Source organism: Centruroides vittatus, unplaced genomic scaffold, assembly GCF_030686945.1.
Source record: "Centruroides vittatus isolate TY-2023 unplaced genomic scaffold, ASM3068694v2 contig_458, whole genome shotgun sequence".
Taxonomy (NCBI): Eukaryota; Metazoa; Arthropoda; class Arachnida; order Scorpiones; family Buthidae; genus Centruroides; species Centruroides vittatus.
This window is the reverse complement of record NW_027122254.1, coordinates 446483-469354: the sequence shown is the minus strand read 5'-3', so window position 1 is coordinate 469354 and position 22872 is coordinate 446483. Positions and strand designations below refer to the sequence as shown.

At 34.0% G+C, this 22872-nt stretch overlaps 1 protein-coding gene across 3 annotated transcripts in view; it reads left to right on the top strand.

The window, feature by feature from the left end:
- Nucleotides 1-22872, top strand: part of LOC136977393 (paired box protein Pax-5-like) — a 65416-nt gene that overhangs the window by 33569 nt on the left and 8975 nt on the right. For all 3 annotated transcript variants that reach the window (XM_067272853.1, XM_067272854.1, XM_067272855.1), the window contains exons 4-7: nt 7739-7936; nt 16064-16299; nt 21869-21966; nt 22246-22504. In XM_067272853.1, coding sequence (XP_067128954.1) covers nt 7739-7936; nt 16064-16299; nt 21869-21966; nt 22246-22504 — 791 coding nt within the window. The remainder of the gene's footprint in view (nt 1-7738; nt 7937-16063; nt 16300-21868; nt 21967-22245; nt 22505-22872) is intronic.

Genomic DNA, 22872 nt, shown 5'->3' with positions numbered 1-22872 from the left:
TTGTTTGCTTTAAATTAAACTTTCGACTCGTACGTCTGTTTGTAAGCCCTAACAATTTGTTAGAAACATTTTAAAACTGATGCATAAAGAAAACTTTAGATTTTTCCATTAAAAAATTTAGAAAATTGATAAAGATTTGGACTAATTTAGGTATAGAATTACATTATCAGGGCTTATCCTGTTCTAATTTTAGTTCTAAGAGCAGAACTTAAAGTGAACAAGCCGACTTTATTCATTTCTAACAGGATAACAGTCTAATTTAGATCTAATCTTAGTGAGTAGGGGATTTATCGACCTTAATTTGTCAGATCCAATAATAGTAATCCAACTTAGATCTCTCATCGGATCTAAATCAGTTCTAAAATTAGATTAGAGCCTTAGAATTGGCTCAAAAAAGCATAAATTCTACGTGTTGTCATGAATTTTGACATAATAAATAAGCCTTAAGACACATTCAGAATTTATTTAGACCTATGGTAGCAGTTTTATTGTTCTAACAGCTTTAGAGAGGTCTACACGTGACTGTAACTGGTAAATAACTCTTAAGCGACATCTACAGTAGCATACAAAGCTATTTTTGTTGCTATAATAGCATAAGAAATCCATAACAAAGAGCATTTAGACATACACTAACGCATTATACAGGCTAAAGTAAGAATTTTTAGCCTATTTTTGTTGCTTTAACAGCATCAGGGAGTCCATATATATGATTACGAATACCGTTAACAATTTGATTATATTACCTCTAATTTAGTACGAAACTAGGGTATTATACTACTTAAACAAAGCTCTGAATGTTGATAGCATTATAAGAGCATTCATCTAAAGATTAGGCCTTATACGAGGCCTAAAGAAGTTAATAAAAGGCCTGGTATGCTTAATTATACCCCATAGAATAAAGTAATAATGAGTATATCACTTAATTAGGCATCACTTTTTGTAATTATACACTCCAGGAATTGTAATTAGTAATTAATTATTACTTAGGTAGCATTAGGTTGTTGGGGATGTTACCAAAATAGCAATATAGGGGGTATTAATAGCAGCTACATTCCTTTTTTTATATAGAAAATATGTTCTTTGCAATGTTATTCGTTAATATTGAGCAAGTTTATAGTGGCATTGATGCTACTATATTATTAATTATAGAATTTAAGAAGCTGTAGACATAATACAGGTTCTTATAACTTTATTAATCCATAAATTTTTATAGAATTCTTAAGCTTAGCTATGATTTTCACCTTAGAGCTTTATGAAGCCGTTTTTAGGTCTAAATTTATAGTTTTTTGGGGGGGGTTTAAGTGTAAATATGAAGTTATAAGTGTTAAAATCTTGTTTCAAGTATTAAGTATAATTATAACAGAGAATTTCATAAGACATCATTAGGTTCTTAAGAGTACTCTAGTGTAATTTATTGTTATTCGAATAGCGTAAAACTGTTATAAATTGTTCAACTTATTTTTAAATTATTAATTAGTACTTTAAAATTTTGTTAATTTAAAGGAATTTTTAATTAAAATCCTTTATAAAACTAATAAAATTGCCTTCCCAATAAATGGCCTCAAGGTAAGAAGGTAAGAGCTAAAGGAAAATCATTTTTAAAGCTATTTTTTGGGCTTCTATTCTATAAAATTGGTGTTAAATAAGAATTAAGAAAGGAAATTTTGCATCGGAATTGATTTTATGCTATTTTTTATTTTAAAATTAATTAAGAAAGTCGACAAATCACGTATTATATATTGCCAAATGTCGTGAAACTATGCTATAAACATGGACGGATAAATGGGGTTATAAGTAACTATGTTATGCGGTTATAGTTATATTAAGTTATGGATTTAGTATTTTATAGGGTTTATTTTTAAAAAAGTCGGGTAAGCTACGTACTAGACTATTTTTTAGGATTGGTTAATTGATAACAGAAATGATTGACATAGAAGTAGGAGGGAATCTCATAGTTTAAAAGGGTCCTCGGTGCCAGGGTTCACGCCCAAAGTCGGCCATTAGGACCTCTCTACATCCTCCAATAATGTAAAAAGATGATGTCGGGATGGTAAGTACCGAGTCGCGTGTGTTCTTGCCACACATCGTGGCTTTGTTTGAAAATGTCGGCAGAATGGAGCCTGTAATCAAGAAAAATCCCACACCGTGCATTACCGGGTCATTACTACCCGCCCTTACACAGGCAAATTAGCCCAATTTCATCTGACAAGAACGTGATTCGACTCTCGCGTGAAAGACACTGTCCAGACGCGGGCCACGTGCGAGTGTGCAGATTCACTTCCATTACTTACCAAGCCACACACATACACGTGAATTCGGTCTGGTGTAGTGATGGTCAGTGTCATAGATTTTTCTACTTTGCCATCTCCATTAGCCGACCCGAACATGTCAGGTAGAAGTGGAGCGGTGACAGGGCTCCACACGTTTCTGTCCGGATTCATTAGGAGGTCCCGTGTTGGGTACTAAGAGATTAAAGTTGATCCAAATCTGGTGGGAAGCTGTGGCTAATATTTCCTTCTTGTAGTCACGGCTAATTTCCAACTATGCTTTACAATTCTTCCGGCCCTTCTCCTGTTTTCTGCATCCTCCCCCTAGGCCGGCGTTATTTTTCACGGTTGTCAACGACAACTTCCTTTTCAAATCTGATGTCGTCTTAATGGTGTGCAGTTTGGGCCTCTCTTTACATGAAACCAGGCCCTTGTAATTGAACGAGGCCTTAATACCTAAAAATCCCTTTTTATAATTTTAACTCCTTTCACACCTCATTATTAGCATTTTTTTCGTATCTTTTAACGTATCCTTCACGCTCATCTATACTCAAGTTTAGTGTCGCATTAACATCTTCTTCTTAATAAATTCCTAAGTTCAAGATTGTCTTCTCCTCCCTTAAGACCTCATCTAGTCTTGTCTCAAATTCTCCATCTCTCTTATGAATTTATGATAGTATTATGCTCAAAACCTTTAAGATAGTAGCACACTACTTACTGCATCATTAAATAACTCAACTTTCACCTTTAAAAATTTTAAAACATCAAATTTTGAGCCCTTCCTCTTCAGCATACTTTGAAGTTTGTGATGTAGGCTTTCTAGATCAGTCATAAAGGCGTTCAAACTATCTCCTCTACTGTATAGCTCAGTTTAAAGGTCAAATTGTAGACCTTCTACACCCGCTAGAAAGATGTTCAGACTGTCTCCCTCTGTATTTTCTACTGTATAATACGAGTTTAAAAGTCAAACTATAGGCCTTCTAGACTAGTTATAAAGGTGTTCAAACTGTATCCCTCTCCTGTAGTTTTTATTGTATAGTACAAGTTTAAAGATCAAATTGTAGGCCTTCTCGACCGGTTATAAAGGTGTCGCCCTCTCCTAAAGTGTATAAAGTTCAAATTTAATGTGTTCAATTTCATCTAAAGTGTTCAAGATACGCACCCCCTTGCATTTAATTTTATTTCTAACCCTAAAACCCTCTAAAATTCACACTGGCTAACACGAAAAGACTAGAAATTTGAAGGGGAGATCGCTACAAAGGATTATTAACAAAGCTACAAAACGTTGATTAATCACGGGTGCAATCTTCTAAACATTTCATAAGCAGAAGCGTGGCACTCAGCACGAGTAGAACGTGTAAATTAGATATTTTCGAGCAGATAATTCACTCTAGTGTTATCTTGATTGAGAAATAAATAGTAGGTGTCAACATCCGGCCTTCCGTATCTTTTGTTCTACTACATCGTCATTAATTATTTGCTTTGTTACTTCCCTTCTAATCTGTTACAGAAGTAACGATAACATTCTCTGTCGACTCGGTTCTTTCTCAAAACTCATCTTCCCCCCTTATTCTGCCATTTATTCAGTGACGTAAACACTTTTTACACCTAAAAAATATATCATCTTATATATGTTAAATTATACACATAATTACCTTATAATATATATATATATAATATATATTAGTTTTTTTAGATAGTAACTTAATGCTCTGTCTAAAGAAGCGCTTGAATGATGGGGTCTTAAAAAATGTATTTTTTGGAGTAAATAATATATCCAAAAAAATTCTATTGTGTTTAAATTATTTTTTAGACATTTCTCGAATTTTTGAAGTGAAATTCAATTTAAAATTTAATTTAGAAGCCTGTAAATCCTGAAAAAATTAAGGCAATTCCTATAGGATTTGCAGTTGCTGTTCAATCGTGCAATAGTAACAATTTATGGAGGTTTTCCATAACTAATCATTAATTTTTTTATATTTATTAATATATAAAACTTTATAACATTCTAAAGATTTAATATTTATGATTTTTATTAGAAATTAATAATAAATAATTTTATAAATTTGCCACGAGTAAAGTGAAATCTGTTGTTACTCACAAAACAATTGTTTAGAGCGAGTTTAAAGATTAATTTTTAGAAAATTTTTACAATTTTTATGGTTTATAAGTCTATAAATTCCTAAAAAATTCCAATAAAATAATTTAAAAATCGAAATAAAATATAATATCTCACTCTTATACAAAAGTTTAATATGGGATGCAAAGCATCCAACATCCCTCATCACTTTTAGAGAAGTAAAGTAGCATCAGTTACCAAATTTTACTTGACAATTCTCTAAAAATTTTCTCTAATTTTACTTAATTAAAAGCCAAATTTATGTCACTGAGAAGGTGAAAATTGAATTTCTTGAGTGTAATTGTATAGACTAACAGAGCTGAAGGATGGGTGAAAGGTCATTAGTACTACTTATAGTATGGGATATTTCTAGTGATGTTTTACCATTTATCTTACCTTTTTTGTGTGTTTTACACCACCGACACTGAGTTCAAAGTGCCTAATTTGGTAGGGACATCTTAAGCAGTTATTATGTTAGGCAACATAACTTACTATCTTTAGTGAGGTTGGTGAGGTTTTCGAGCCTTTTTTCTTGCTCCCTCTCTTCGTAAAGATATAAAAAAAAGGCGGAGAAGAATCAGTTTGCTTCCTTGTTCTTTGTCTCAGCGAGATGTCGACTGCTGATCTTGATCCACCGAGCGTGAAGACGTCACGTTACGCATTCGTGCGTCACGTAAACGAGACGAGCTTTAATGAGCGATTATGCATGCAGCAACATATATATATATATATATACAAATGAAAAAGACATAAGTACGTGTGTATGTTTATAAGAAGAAAATTCAAAAAAATATTAATTTTTGAGGAAAAAAACAAAGAAAATAAAAATTAAAATTGAGTTTTCCCATTTAGAACCTGGCAAGGAAATTTCAAAGATTTTTTACAGGTGAGTCACTATTTAAAAATTACTAAAGAGGGGAATTCTTAAGAAAAATAAATAAAAAATAAAATAAAAAATTGGTAACGTTTTATTTAAAAAAAATAGCTTGAATAATAAATTTACTGTTGGATTTTATTTTCGGATTCGAAACTTAAAACCTATCGCTATACAATTAGGTCTTTGTTGATATTCTATACTTATGCCTCTTCTATGATTACTCGAGGCCTCAGTTTGTATAAATTTCTAGTAAATTCAGCTAAAATTGAGACTGAAAAGGGCCCCTCTATGTATAAAAAAGAATCTTATAATAACTGTAAAAGCCTGGTTAAAAAAAACACCTTGCTTCTCGACCCTGTTTGATTTTACTTATTTATTTTTTTAGTTTTATGAATTATTCGGGGGGTATTTTTATGCAAATTACTCATATATCGAAAGTTAAATTACCGTTAAGGTGATCTGTACGAGATACACGACTTGCTAATTAACCCTATTCCTTAATTTATATTTAGATTGGGGAGTAAGTGCCGCATAATCAACAAAATATGAGTAATGTGGCCCACACCTGTGTAGTTTGGAAAGACAGGCGGACGGACGAGGACTCATCATTTGTCATCAATCCCCCTTAATTCTAAATATAACACTCGAGTTTAATATAGGAGGTTGTAAAGGATAGAAACGACTCGGGATGCTGAAGATCTGATCAGTGCCGACCTTCGCTTCAATTCTACCTTCTACTTGTGTATAGATAACTCCATTGTTTAATTTTTTTGGTGTTTAGACCCTATTCTAACTTCCTTTTAAGGTTTTAAATAGAAAAATTGATTTTAGGGACACACACTCTGCTTATAAATCCACAGTTTAGGGGCTTGAAAGGGAAGGGGATTCGTTATAACCGATGTTAAAATATAACACTTAAAAATGGTTTATTTTTGGTAAAGGGGGTTCTGTTTAAAGTTAAGGTAGGACTTTGTTTCTCCTCGACATAAAATACGCCGCGATAACCATCTGACTATCGTGGAGTTAGGGGAAAAAGTAGGGTAATTTTTTAGAATAAAAGATAGGATCTTTGCTATGACAGAGGGAGAGCTAATATGATTCCAACAGAGAAAAGTAGAGGAAAGAAGAAAAAAATATGAATGGTTCGCTTCATGTGGAGCGGTATGTGTGCGTGTGTATATGTGTGTGTTTGTGAATGGAGTTCTTTCTATAAATACAATAGTGTGGCTTCACTGCACGACACTTGTGACCTGCGGTGAAGTGCTCATCTTCGTTGTGACGATACGCCAAATTGTGATTTTTTTCTTAATTCAATGAGATTAAATTAAATAAATTTATAAGTTTTAGGGATGAAGAAGAGAGTTTCGCACAGTTTACTTCATAATAATTTAATTTTAAGTGCATTTGTTAATTAATATGGCCTACGTTTCGTATACCTTTTGTGCGCATCTTATATGAAAGATTTTTAACGTTTTAACACCTTTCAAAGAGTAATTTAATAATTAAATTGTAATATTAAGCGTTTGATAGTTATAAAAATGTTATAATTTAAAGTCTTGTGACTTAAAAAGTGCTATTTTTAGTCCTAGTTTAATTTGTATTAAACTGAAGACTGTTTGTTGTCGGAATTAATTATACGGCACTTGCTTCTACTCTTTAATATATTTATTTAATATTTAATAATAATAGAAATGACGTAACAACAAGAATAATTCTTGTTTATCAAGAAGAATATTTCTGTTATTACGTAATAATTACACCATTCTTACGTAATAATAAAATTTTCGTGATAAACAGACATTTCTGTTTAATATATTTATTAATATAGTTAATAAATATTTAATTAATTTATTTATTCTGCTGAACATTCTCTTAAAATGTTTTAATTTATTTTAAAAGAATTATTTGTTATTCGTACCTACGTAATAATTAAAATCATGACGTTATAACAAATGATTACGTAAATGGTTACGTAATAATAGAATGACGTAGAATAAAAATTACAAAAAAATCTTATTATTGCGTAACAGTTTTGTTATTATTACGTAATAATAGAAGTAATGTAATAGTAAAATTCCTGTCCAATTAAAACGTTTCTTATCATTACGTAACAATAGAAGTGACGTAATAATAACTTTTTACCCAATCAGAATGGTTTCTATTATTACGTGATAATTATGCAATTGTTATGTAAAAATGTAAATTTCTCGATATGCGAGAATTTTTAATTATTGCGTAATAATGGGCTAAAATGACGTAATAATTAAAAATTATAATCTGACGTAAAGTAAATTGATATTATGATGAAAATAGCAATTTATAAGTTTTTATTGACTCAAGTTTTTGATAATTTTTGTAAAGAAAAGAAAACCGATTAAATCCTTCTAATAAATCCTTAAAAATTTTTCAGTTTGAATCGGTTTTAAATAAAAAAAACTGCGGATAAATTTTATTTTTATTTTTATTATTTTCCAGGTACTACGAAACAGGCTCTATAAAGCCAGGAGTTATTGGTGGAAGCAAGCCTAAAGTTGCAACTCCAAAAGTTGTAGACGCGATAGCGAACTATAAGAAACAGAACCCCACAATGTTTGCATGGGAAATAAGGGATAGGTTACTAGCTGATGGAATTTGTGACCAAGATAATATTCCAAGTGTTAGTTCTATCAACAGGTGAGTAGATTGTTTTTGATTTCTAAAAAAACATGTGACTACTTAGCATCACTCCTGCTCTTGGTACCCTCATTTAGTTTATCCTTACGAATGAATCTGTCAGAGTGAAGTTCCCTAGAGCCTTTAGGCTTTTATGTTCTCATAAAATAGATTTTTATTGACGTTTTTTCTATTTATGGGTTTGGACGGGTTCCTTTATTATAAAGATTTTTTTTTTTCCTATATTAAATCTGTTAAGATGCGATTCCATATGGGTTTAGAAAGTAATTTTCTAGGCTCGAAATTTGAATATTTTTATAATGTTTTATGGGTAAAAAGCATTCTAGTATGTTTTTTAGATATGAAAATATCATTTTGGGGTTTATAAAAGCGAATTTTTGTGAGCGAAGTGCTCCATTTTTAGCTTTATTATGAAGAATTTATATAAATAGGAGAGCGCTTTATTGTTGTTGATTTTTTCATATTTTATCAAACGTTTTAGCGATAATTCTTACGAAAATACATTCGAATATATGTAAAATACTATATACAGTCAAGTTTATTCGAAAAATATAATATTTTTGTCGCGAAAATCGCGTTAAATCTCAATTATATATGATGATTGTAAGAGGCAGGATTCTAGATCCTCGTTATCACTTTAAGAAAAGGAGGGTTTCTGGCATTAAAAAAACGCTTTAAATTTGTGATTTTTTAAACAAAAATTCAAGCGATAAAAACCCATTTAAACATATTTTCGACCCGATTAATCCAGGGTAACAAAATCCGTACTGTAAAGTAAGATTTTTTCATTCAGAAAGTGTTGAGTTTCTACTAATCACTTGTGGCGGATGCCAAAGTGGTTGGAGATAAATAATTTAACGTGTTTGTCGGTGCACTACTGTGATTCTATTAACGAGGCCGGACCGTCCTCTTGTCGAATCAACTGGTCCCTCTGAAACTATCCAATATCGGGCCTCTTCCATCTACAATGTAGTTGATGAAAGCTTAAGTCGATTATCCGTCATTAAGGCTCGGTAGTTCGTAAAAGGGAAGACCAGTTCCCAACTGGAGTTTGGATAACCCTGGGATTTATGGTAGCATAGGAGCAAAGTAGAGAGGTGACTGTGTAAATTGCCTCCGGATAGTAGTTGGGGTATCAAGTGGTTAGTTGAGTAAATCCCTGGATGTCCACGTTGCTGCTACCAGATTACAACTAATCAACGTCACTTGAAGTGAGCTTAGCTTCTCCTTATTGTAGATTAAGGAGCCTACAATGCCATTGTTCTGTTTGTCTTCCAGTATAAAGGATTCATTACTTCAATAATTAGTTTGATTTGATGGAGAAGAATAAACGATTTTCTCACTTAAAGTGTATAGAAATGAGAGGGATTTTTTTGGGTATTTAAAGGAATTTTTTCTCGAAAGAACGAAGGTTTTTGTTCGCGGAGGGTGGTCTGGATCGTTTGCCATTTTGTCGACTAGCAGGATTTCCCTTTGATGTGGAAGTTATGCGATGTTATCTTAGTTTAAATGCTGAATCTGGAGAATTTTTCTAAGTTCGTGTTGAAAGATATTTTATAAATTAGTTTCTATAAGGAAACTATTAAGGTTTAATCGTGTTTAAAAGTGTATAAGTGCAGTTTATAAGATTTATATTACGGTTAACCGAGTTGCAAGACTATAAAATATCTTAAAGGAACGAAAATCTAAGTTGGAAACCTCGCGAAATTAAAGAGAAACCGGAAAATAAATTAAAATCCTGTAAAAATGGCAAGAATTTATACAAATTCTCTCGTTATTTAAAGCTTAAATAAATATAAATCTAGCGCAAAATTTAATTTACATGATAATTTACGTAAGAAAACAGATTTTAATTTGTAATATTTTAATGTGTGTGTGTTTTAAAAAAATACAAAAAATCACATTAATTTATAGTAACAAAAAATAAATGTTAAGAGAAGCAAATTTTCATGTAAATTAGTTTATTTTACAAAAACACTTTCTTAATAAAATTCATTATCAAGTAAGCAATGCAACAAGAAGAAGAGGAGCAAGTGAGAGAGAGGAAAGAGAGCAGAGTATCAACTTAATATTTTAAAGGAACACGAAAGAGGGGGAGTAGAAATTTAAGCGAAGATCATTAAAACTATGACTTTTAAGGGTAACAACGAACGATAGAGTTGTCAACCCCCCTGTCGATGCGGTTATTGTTAATAATGTTGTTTTGTGTAATTACGAGGAGGGATCTTTGACCATCTGTCTGACCCTGTCCCGACTGACGTGTTGGTAAGTGAACGTGATGAGTGCAAGCTTACACCCCCAGTCAATAGAGGCAGCCATGCAGAAGTAACGGAGGAATATAGTAGCTGTCCATCAGGGAGAACTCCTGTTAATGCACCTGTGCTGTTCTGTTGCAGAGTGGTAATGGCTGACTGCTGCATTAGTCAAATTCTCTTCCCAAAACCAATGCTTTGCTTCCTCGAGTAATATTATTAGCAATTGTATTCGAGTTATGCAACTGCAAAGGTTTTTATCTATCGATTCGTAACAGTGACGGAGATGTTCGATACTCTAGCGCTTTTTTATATATATATTTAAAAATAAAAGAAACACGTGATAATTTGGATGATGGGGTGTTTTTTAAACAGACTCCACTACTTTTTTATACACCGAGGGGTGGAATTAGATTACTTATTTAAGTAAAAAGGTCACGCTTTTTCTGACAGACGGACCGATTCGGCGGTTGTTGTAGCGATTTTCACGGGAAATATGTGCGTAAAAGTTGAGCATATCTGAATGGGAGAAGACAGGAAATGATTTCGTTTTGTCATGGTTGCCAACGGAACTCCGACAAGAGAATCGAGTTTCTGAAACATTCGTTACCTCCTCCTAATTTCGGATTTTTTTCCTCCCCTTCTTGCCCTTCTCCGGTTGCATCAATGTAAAAAAATACCCGTAATGTATATAATGTATATAGGTAGATTTATTGGGATTTTAATTACAGCCTCTACTTAATGTATGGTCAATAAAGCGCTACAGTAATGGAGCATTAAGGCCGTATACGGTTAAGTTTCACACTGTTGATACTAATCATTAACTATGGTAACTATTTATATTAAAGACTACTTTGGATAGGGTCGACGTAACAAAATCAGGCTACCAAATTCACTTAACAATCGTTTCAAATTGAGTCATAATATTTTAAAATTAAATTAAAATTGGAGTATTTTGGAGACAAATTTATTGTATTTTCATGCTTATTTTTAATTCTTCTATGGTAATTTAGTGTTAAAATTCTTAACTTGGGAGTTGAACTTAATTGTTAGTTATAATTCTTGAGACTTATTTGCTTACTTTTAGAGGTAAAATCGAGTTAAACTGTGCTTAAAAACCTTCAAAAATTGATTTGTAAAGTAATAAAACACTTCAAAATTCAATTGAAGTCCCCCAAAACAAGCAAAAAGCTGTGTTAAGCTACTAAAAAGTACATAACACGCCCAGCATATGTAGATACGTTTCCAAAGTACAGAAGTAAATTAAAGGGTGCCAATGTAGTGATACAAGTCGGAACGTTATTCAAAGATAAAGTAATTTATCAATCCTTCATTAATAGGCCCTTGCGCTTACAACTGTAAAGCTGCTGAAACCCCCTTTTTCTGCATCCAGGATTTATAAATCCGAGTGGTGAAAAGGGCTGACAGGGGCGGTTTTTGTGGACGACTACATCCGATCAGTGGGCGACGACCCAGATTGAAGTGCCATCTGCCATTTTGGCCATTGTCGTGACAGGCAGAATAATGTCGTCATTTGGCCACCCTACCCCATATTGTCACACCCAACCTTAGAGAAAAGCGCTGATATCATCAAACTGTTGCAACGTGTGAGAGTGTGACATTAGAAAAGAAACTAACGTTAGGCCCTCAACCGAAGGTGAAAATTTCGGCGCTTAATTATATTTTGCCCTCCTACATTTTAGTGGTTAAAAGGTGATTAATATCTCTTCGTTATTTGCCTTAAATATACAGTTTTAAACCCTTAAAATGTTCGAAATTTAATTCGAAGAGGGTTAAACTTTATCAAGACCTTAAGGGCATGCAAATAAGGTAATTAGTTCTTTATTACCCTTAAAGGTCAAGGGTTAAGATATAAGGAACGTATAGAAGGATATTTAAGCTTCTATAATGACCCTTCGAATCCTTTATAGACTTAGCTTAAAAGGGTGAAAGGAAGACGTTCTTAAGCCCTTTAAAGGGCTCCTTAGGAATTTAGAAATTAATTATATGAAGTTTAATTTTAAAAGGGTGCTTCTACAGTGAATTTTAAAGCTTAGAAAGGATTTAAAATATGAAAAGTGGAGGGAGTTTCTAGCGCTATTTTTATATATTTATATATAAAAATTAAAAAGGGGAAACATTAAAACACGAGAGATTTTGAGATAATTTCTTTAAAATTTACCATCCAACACTTAACAGAGAGATTTATTTAGTGTTTATACAAAATAGTTTTTACTCTCCGGCCGATTAATCACGTAAATGCAAGCTGGATCCCGGTAATTTTTGCTCACTTTACTCAGCCTCTACCATGTCTGGGGGGATAGCATCACGTGACTAAATGACTAAGAGTCCTTGGGTTATTTAGAAAATTAAACTCGCCCGCCGCTCCAGGGCGTGGCGGAATGGTCTGATTAAACGGTTCCTCTGATGACCGACGATGTTTGCCCGCTATGGGGTCAACCTGTACCTTTCCTCCTCCCCCCTCTCACTCCAACACGCTTCAGACTATCTATTTACACAGACAATTCGATACTTACTCTCTTAGGTACTACGCTATGACTGGTAATTAACGACATCTCTACTGCTCCTATACCATCAGTTATTTATCCCCCTTAACATAACCCCCTGATAAATCTAATTCACTTTACATCTTTGTAACTTGTTATATAAGTAATAATAAGTAACATAAATTTTAAAAATATATAAATATATATTAAAATTAAACTCCCGTTCCTTTAAAGATTAAGCTTGATGTCCCTTGTTTACTTCAAGTTTTGGCGCTTAATCTTGGGTTTAAATTGATTTATCCTTAATTAAAATACTCCTAGACCTGTAGATTTTTATTTTTTTTAGCGTAAAATTTATAATATTCGATAAAAATTTATTAATTTAAGATTTGTTAACAATAACTCTTCGTTTACGAGGAGTTTTAACCACTAAAGGATATGTACGAGCAGAAGATAGCTTATAAGAAAGATCCTTGTTGAAAAGTCTTCTTTGCGAGGAAAAATCCTTTTTGTTTATGAGGAACGTTCTTATTTCTTGTAAAAATCCTCAAAAAACAAAAAGACGTCTTCCCAAAATTTTCTCTTTTATCCTTTAGAAGGATATTCTTTCAATATTCTACCCCAAAGAAAGGATTTTGAGGGAATACACCCCTTCATAAATAAATTTGCAACAGGTTATTCTTCACACTCTTTCAAAAACAATGGATATTTCTTAAAGCTCTCCCTTATAAGCGATAACCCCCCTCATAAATATGATGTTCTTTTTCATAAACGTAAGATATTCTTAATAAATAAAAGAGCTATCCTTATAAATTTAACAACTATAGAAAGCGATTATTAATATTTAATCTTTAAGATGTGTTAGGTGCATTTTAGTTCATCTTTCTTTGGTTAGTAGGTCTGTTAATCCTTTAAAAATTCATTTTTTTAAAGGAGAAAATATAGAAGAGATCGAAGATGTTCCCTTTTTTTACTTTCTTAAGGACGTGAGATTTATTTTCTGGAATGGGCTGCGGCCAAAAATAAAAATGGTTCTCCTTTTTTGAAGGGGATGGAAACACGAGAACTTCTATCTGTTTATATGGTGTTTGCATTATTTTATTATGTCTTTATCCATTAATTTTGCTTTTTTTAGAAATATTTTTACCAATTTTTATACATTTATATCTGCGATTTACCTATTTTAAAATATATATATATATTTTTTTGGTAGCTAGAATCATAAAATTCTTGATTATTTATTGACAAAATTCTTATATTTTACCTCGATTTTCGTGGATAATTTACACATTTTAGCGCTTTAATAGTAATATACGGGCTTAAATGCTTATTATACATGTTTATAGGCCTGTGGAATCATCATAAATATGAGATTTAAGCTCAGAAATCTGTCGAATTGTTTACTAAACGTCACGCAGATCCATGATTAAACTTCATTTTTATCCAGTTTGTATAGATAATTACCATATTTAATTGTGATAATTTTCCTATAAGCATTAAAATGAATGCTTTATTAACTGTATAATTATATAAATTTATTTTTTACGTAGATTTCTGGCTTATCTTTAAACGCATCAAGCCCATCTCACACACCCCAAACTAAGTTCAGATGAATAATTTCCACCTTTATTATGGATTATCCACAAACAAATACATTTATAAGTCTAAATTATTCTATTTAGTCCTACTATTATTGATCCAAATGTATAAAAGTGAAAGGGAGTATACCAGAGAATTCCATAGAATCATGGCTTACTCCTTCAAAATTATGAAAAGGGGCTAGCAAAATCAACTCCCTGGATTATTTTTATGTTAATTTAAATAATAAAATAGCATATTTTATGATTTAAAATGAACATTTTCTTTATTTTAGTCCAGAAAAAACATGTAGTAAGCCTCATTTATGTGTATTTGTACTCGTATATGGCCTACATTTTGGGGTGTCCTTTATGTACTGTACGTAGATTATGTGTGCTATAAACTATGTTTTTAATACTATTTAGTACATATAAAGTACAGAAAATAAGTGTACAAATGTATAAATAGACCTACTTATTTACCTACTTTTGTATCACTCCTCCCACCTTTCATACATAATTTATATAAAGCACCTCTTCTATAGGGGTTAAAAATATAAGATAAAATCCTTTCATTTATGGTATTATTTTAAATTCAAAATCCTGTAACTGTAGGGAGAATCCAGAAGATTAAAGCCTTTAAGACACAATTACTAGATGAGTTACGAGAGGAAGCTATATATTTTCATGGAGTCTCATACCTTTTAAAGGTGATCATACAGGAATGATGACGTCATAACTGTCATACAGTATAATTAATTAAATTGATTTATCGTGTGCAGCAGTAGCACTGCCCAGAGGACGAGTTTAGGTTATCAAATGATACATACATTTACAGCAACAAACAGCAACAGCACACACACACTTTTAGTTGAAGTTATGACGAAATAGAACGTGCGATTTTTTATTGTTTAAATCGAGAATTTTGTACGAAACATTTCTAGATTCGTAGAGAAGAAGAAGAAGATAATGAAGAGAAAAATATGGAGTTAGAGTTAGAAAAAAAAAACGTGAGCGAGAAGGGAGAGAAACGGTGCATGATCAGTTGAGACAACTGGTCAGCACTTCTTGCTGCTAGAAACGATCGAGACGTCTTTTCTAATTAAGAATTTTCTACTGTATAGAGAAGTTTATAAAAAAAATCGATACTTACTGATTTCTCTGCAAATCTCTTCCATGGATCATGAGAATTGAAGCGTCAAAATGTGAAAAAGTTGCAATTTCTCTTAACTCTCTCTCTTCCTCCCTCTCTCTTGCTCTTCTTCTCCCTCTTTCTTTACATCTTTTTCAATTTTATAATTTTAAATCTTGATTTATAACCTCTTAAAGTTTCTCTAATTCGAAATTTCTCTAAATTATTTAACTCTTTAAATAAATTCCTAACTGATGCTAACTCTTCTTTATCACTTTCTCATCGAGATTTTAACTTTAATTAAGTTTAATGTAATTTAAGTTAAGATTTATGTAGATTTTTTTATATTAATAAATTTTGTATTATCTAACGGAAAATTTAGCGATTTTGATAGATAATTAATGACATAACACGATTATTTAGACCATAATTTGATGGATTCTATCATATTTATTCACTCTTAAGTTGCATCCCTCCATTGTTCTTCACTTCTTTCGGCACCTTCTGGAGACATTTTTATCTATAATATGTAAGATAATTATACTCTATAACCGAATCCAAGCGTAGGAAATCGTTTGGGGGGTGGCCAACCCCTTGCAAACTGCTCCTACGCTCGGAGGATTAGAGGAATTTTATTTTAAAAAGTGCGGATTTTACAGGATCGTCAGGAACAAAGCAGCGGAGAAAGCCAAGAGTGCAGTTGTCCATCAGACAGCACCAAACGGTGGAAGCCCACAGACGCAACCTCCTTCCAACACCACTTCGGTCATCACCCACGCACCACCAGCTGCACACGAAGCAACGGCGCTACAACGTCCCTCCTATTCTATTAACGGTATACTTGGTATTCCTAATGCTGATCCTAATGTCAACAAAAGGAAGCGGGAAGATAGAGGTAGTGTGTTCTAGCTAAACTTCTTCCTTCTCTACAGAATTAGGTTATAGCAAAAGCTCTCACTCTATTTGAAAGTCAGCGGGCGGACCTTAAACAGCACAACTTCTAATACGTTTAGGAGGAATTCAACATCCTCATCGATCTGCTCATTTTCTTCGTCTTCTTCTTCTTCCTCCCCCCTCGTTCGTTTCTTTCTCCATTCCTTTAAATGCCAACCCCCTTCTACACTACCAAAACCATTAATTTAATACAGTAACATAATCATATCCGCGTAATTTTAGGGGATGTTTTTACGCATTATAAACACCAGAAACTCGATTAAATTTTATGAACTCCTTTGTTTATGCGGAGGTGATTGAATTTTACTTTCAATTGGCGACTTCTTTACTTTCACTCCAAGTCCATGTCAATGCGGGGGATGTTTGTCACAGGTTTTTACTATCCGGAGCAGTGAGAAAATTGTGTTAGAAGACAGTCGTGCCGACTCGAATAATGGTATTAGGGAGTTGGGAGAAGTACGTGCTGGCCATGTTGTGCTTGAATAAGGCATGCCGTCACTCGGCTTCTAAACACACGCCATGTGAACCAGATAACTCCTACTTCATGGACCGGTGGTGGTAAAGATGTGAACGAGATTTACATGCCCTTAAAAACATGTTTCCCCTTCTTCTGCTTTGGTTCTTGTGTAGATACCTCTTGAATAGGAATTCCTCTACGCCTCTTACGTCTAAAATATATACCGTTTGTTTCCGTTAAGGTTAATAAGGATTTATAAGGTTAAATTTTTAGGTATTCGTTTACGAAATGGGGCGTTCCAGTTCCACGCCATGAGGGTATTCCAGCTATCGTACAAACGGGATTAATATACTAAAAAAGGCTACGGATTTCGTCTCTTAATTAAAATTAATTAAGGTTTCAAAGTGATTTAAAGTTTATTTTAGTGAAGGGGAAGATTTTTAGGGAACGAGGAGGAGGAGGAGGAGGAGGAGGAGGAAGACATTCGGCATCCTTTCTCATTGACGTTTAAGTTTATAGATTAGGTTAAATAAGGATAAAAGAAAAGAGGGGGCCTAAAGAACAAGTTAGTTTCTTAATTTAAATTAAATTAAGCTTGTAAAGAGATTTTAAAACTCAATTAACGTCGAAATTTTCGCGCGCGTGTTTACACCATTAATAACAAAGGCCATATATAAAGGGCGCAAAAGCGAACATAAAGCGATATTTCATGCAGGAAAACATTTGCTGGCAAGTTGACAGCCAATTTTTTTGTGTTCCCCCCCTCTTCTTCAAAACTGAACTCTTGCAAACTAAAAACAACGTATCTTGCCAATGCAGTACGTTTGTTTTCCTGTTCTTTGACCACTTTTCTCTTAACGGGAGATCCAACATGTATTGTTACTACAAGATACAGAAGTAGAGGGCATCCAGGGACTCAACCTTACCATTTCTCTATAGACCTATAACTCGCTTGTCGTTGACAGGCCCTCTGTAGACCACTGAGGCTATAGCATTGAGGTCCTTTCTACTGAAGACCCAGTTGGTGGACGATCCCACGGTCAGGACTCGATACAGATGAGCGATCACACACAATCACCCGTTTGGAAGGAAGTCAATGAATAGTATACATCTCTCTCTCTCTCTCTCTCTCTCTCCCCGCGGATAGCAACTTTTGGGAGAGGACAAAGTTTGGTTTCTGGCCCCCACTTCCAATATAAATTAACAGGCAACACATTTTAGAATCGCCAAATACCAGAGTTCGTGTGTCCTTCTTTACGTTATGAAACGAAACGGGGTGGTCGTGGAGATTATCGAGCCGCCATCTTTGATTTCACGGCTGGAAGACGTATCGAATGGTATGGACGACAAAAGACGAAAAAATCCCTCGGTTGGCCACAACAAAGTGATGAAATAAAGTACGGTATTTTCCCTAAGTCTAGGGAGAATGTCCGTGCAACAAAAACTTCCCCCCTAATCCTAGGGATTCAAAAAATCGACCGGCCATGACGAAGGAAGGCAGCCATTGACTCGTAGCTTTCCAGCCGAGAAATTGGCTGTCTAGTGGTTCTATCAGCATACCTTTTATTCCTCAGCTAATTTTTGGCTTGGTTGATGCCTGATTTAAGTGGAACCACAAAGATTAGAATCGTGATTGAGCCAAATCGATCCATAGAAACTCATTAATGCGCCTCTCAACTAACGATACGTCGTCTCCTCTCCTTTGTAAACATACCTAAAAAACATGTTGGTGTATAAATTAGTACAACATGTTAGTCCCTAAAAAATGTGTAATATTTTTTTAAAACTGGCCTCACAAAGGAGGTTATTGTTTGTATCTGGCGGTTCCCTTTCTACGAATGAAGAGGGGATGCCGTTTAACTGTCACATTCCGTAAGACAACATGGAGAATAACATGTGTTGATGTGACAACGGATGCACGTGACGTATTCGGATGTTAAACTTCTTCCTTTCTGACTCCATTTTTATTTTTTAAATGTTGCTAGATAATTGTTTATGCTTTCAAAGTTATTTTGAGGGTTTTACATTGCTTCCCCTCCTCTTTCAGCAGCTCTATATTGAGGTAATGTTATTTATATGCTTCATATCGGGGTTTTATCTAGTTTTTAAGTTATAATGACTGTTATATTATTTATTGTAGCTTTAATTTTATATCAAATTATTCATCGGGAGGCTTCTGAAACGGTTTAAGTTGCTTACATTCTTAAGTATTGCACGTTACCCTTCAGAAGCCTTTCGAACTCGATGCAAAGATCTAATTTCATTTTTATATATCTTATTGCTAATTTGAAGCCTTCTTAAGCCTTAATAACACTAACTTCTATCCGTTGTGTAGAGCTAAAACTATTGCTCTATTCATGATACATTGCCTCATCTAACCCCAACTTATACAGCTTTTAATGTGTTTATTTCCTTTTAATAAGCCTTTTAAATGCGTTTATTAGCCTTTTTAGGCCTTCCACACTTTAAAAATTAGATTCTATAATATTTACTCTCGTAAATTTCTTTAATTCAATAGCATTATAAAAGTTTTTTTCAACGATAATTCTTACGTCCATACGCCTTCAGGCTCATCAAAGCCTGAACGGAAATAGCCAAATTAAGGATTTAATAGCCAAAATTACAGGATTACAACCGGTTAATTCAGGTTAAATGTGCAATTTAAGCGAAGATACTAATTAAGGCTTTGAATTTATTCAAGTGAGAGCGTGAATTAAGCAGAGCCTTTTAATTACGAAAAAATAAAAAGAAAAGCAGATTTAGATGAAGATAATAGAAGCTGTACGTACGGATTTTCAATAGAAAGCCTGTATTTTTTATTTTTGTTGCTCTTTACAATCCGCACTTGGAAAGGCTCTATCTGTATTATATAAGAGGGTAAGGCTTTCATCAATTGTGTGACGATGATTGGTGTTTCCCCGCTCTCGATAACCTTTCGTTGGCCGATAGGAAAGTGTTGTAATTACAAGGCCAGTGGGTCGCTTCGATAAGAACCATTGGCATCTCTTGGGACGAGTCAATAGACAGCTGCTGCATTGTGATCGTTCCACTCCAGCACACATCGCAGCCATCACTTGTTTTCTGTAATTTCTCCTCTTTAACTTATCCATAACCGCATTTTAACGAGCTCCATCCCCAAATGCGCTCTTCTCCTTCGTAAAAATTCAAAAAAAGGATGAGGTAGAGCGAATTTCAGCACCACTCAACTGCACTCTTCCCCTATCGAAAACCACGCGATGGGAGAGCATTTACTACACATTAAACACTAGAAAATTTACAAAAATATTAATTAATAACCCCCGAAGTTCCGCTTAGAAGAGAAGGTGATATTTTGTAATGTTAAGGAGAGCAATTTTCGTGCAGATGTTTAACCATTCCTGCTGGGTAATGCAATACGTGTGGAAAAAGAAGTACAGCAGGGATAGATAGATCTAGTGACGTTAATGACATCACAAAATGACATTCTATCGGGCGAGCTTGTTCATCCATATTGATTGTTGGTAATGCAAAGACGGCTGCCAGGCATACCTGAGCCTTCGTGCTTGCAATACCAATGTCAGCGACTTGCTAAGAACTAAATCGGTAGTTGATGTCATGTCGGACTTAGCATGTCGTCAATTAGCGATGAACTTAAACAGAATGGTTTTTATTTACGGTGGTATCAGGCTCCTTGCCAGGAGGATGTCTGCCATCTCATAGCTGGGGTTCTGTCGCATGGAACGGAGTGATAATGCATGTCATTAAAGGAACTCTTCTCATAAAACGTCATCGTAAACAAATATAGACCCCTTTTTTACTTCGTAAAAATAGATGCGGTTATTAAGCATCTCTTTCGTTTCGCTAAACTTTCTGATTAAACAGCACTTTCTACCTCGGGGGGATGTTCAGACCAGAGATTTCTCGTATCTTATAATAAACCTCTCTCTAATAACGAGATCAAATCAATCCCCAGTATTTTTCATGTTAAATAGCCTAGAAATCTAACACCCTCTTAGATCTTCACAATAAAAGCTTCCATGGACAAATTTCTAGATCCTCTGTACCCTTAAATATAGTTGCTAGATCTTCAAGCGATTTTAAGATAAAAACTTTAGTAAATTTTACTTCTTTTTTTAAAGTTTCAAGAGAGTTACATATATAGAAACCTTCGCTGGAAGCAACCCGAGAGCCTTCGGATAACTAAGATAAACCCTTAAAAATAGTTAAACAATCGTCTTATCTTTGTGTATAACCCTTTATGAAAGATGCTAATAAATTTCGAAAGCCTTTCTGAAAAAATAATTTACTTATAAAAGGCCTATAATTGAAGGCTTCCGATAAGCGATGGCCCAATTCTCTTATCACTAATGGAAATTTTTACTAAACCAGATCGGATAATTAAATTAATAATCGTTAAAGTTCGCTTATTGATCGGTTGGAACTTAATTGGAGTTGTTGAGGGTTGATGCACTTGGTGCCGAGATAACATAGAAGGGAAGATCCCCCTCTTTGTCCCCATCTGTTTCTCATACGTAAGCTAATCTTTCCAATTATTCAACAACAGATTGAATGTGTTCCTACTGGTAGATATAATCGCTTGGGATTGGGTCTGCCTTGTTACCCATTACACTCATTGTGGTTTAAACAGCTTCGACAACCCCACTCTCCCTCTAATCTCTACAACGTTGTATGCTTTGATGGGGTATACACTTCTGGTCAGCGAATTTTCATAGATAAACATCATTAAACTAAACGAATACAAGCTTACACTTACTTTTAAACAGGCCAGAAAGTGTGTTTAATAATTTTAAAACCGTGCTTTTCTCACTTCAAATACACTACTCATTAATAAAGAAATGCCTTGCTCTTTACCCCATTTTGTTAAATTTTAAAATATTAAATCACTTTTTTGTATATTTTAACGATATAAAATTATGCTATTTTAATCATAATTTAATCATTGACTGTCGGTTTAAATAAATAAATAAATAAAAGAAGTGTAGCAATAGAACGACTTCGCCTCTTCGATCTGTCAATCAGAGGAATGTAACTCCTCCCGTCTGTCTTCTTTCAGCCAATGACGGTCGAGATTTGAATGGTGACCATTCTATTCACGACGACGATAACAAACGACAGAGGACGCAGTACAATGGAGACCAGCTCTATACAAATGTGAGTTGCACATTTTGTCTAAGTAAATCTCATAACTTTACCACCTCTTCGTGAAAGAAAATACGCTAGAACTGATAAAAAAAATCGGGTGTAAAACTTTTAAAAAATGGTCACAATATGACCCCAGAGTGTCTAGATCCTTAATACAAAAGGAGGTGTGTAATTAATAGAATTAAAGAAAAACTAACCCCCCCTTCTGTCTCGACACTTAAATAAAATTACAAAACTCCCCTCTTTCTGTTACGTTCTGACGTTGTGTTAAACGCTTTTATTTTGTAGCAAATGTGGCCTAAATGGCCGAAACAGGAGGAACTTAAAACCACAGCAATGGTTCCAGATTTGGGTACTGCTACAGCTGCTGTATCAGCGGGTACACCCTACAGCCTCCAACAGTTTCCCGAACAGGCATTCACACCGGTGGTGACTACGGCCACAGCATCCAACGAGCATGTTAAACAAGAGATCACACCTTATGAGGCCACCATGACATCTATGACGTCACAAGTCCAATCGTCGGCCGTCTATTCGCCTCCGTTAGGTGAGTTTCGAACCCGAGCACGTTATGGAGAATGGTGCAGAATTCAGTTGGGATGCCAACTGCGCGCTTTTATATATATATATTTTTATTTATTTGTTAAAGGGGGTGGAAAATCCTATACGTGGAAAAAAGACGTCCTTCGAGGATCGGATTCTCAAGGTCTCTTAGGAGATTTTGACGTTTGTTTGCGAGTTTTGGGTTGGAGGGATGTCGTTTCTGTATCCAATGCCTTTTATAAGTTTAAAAATACCATTTTCCTTTTATAAAAGAAACCTTTTATAGCTGCAGAATTTTTATAAAAATTTTATTTTTTTTCTCCCTTTTAATACTTCAAAATATATCTTCAAACATAAGTCTTTCAATGCAAT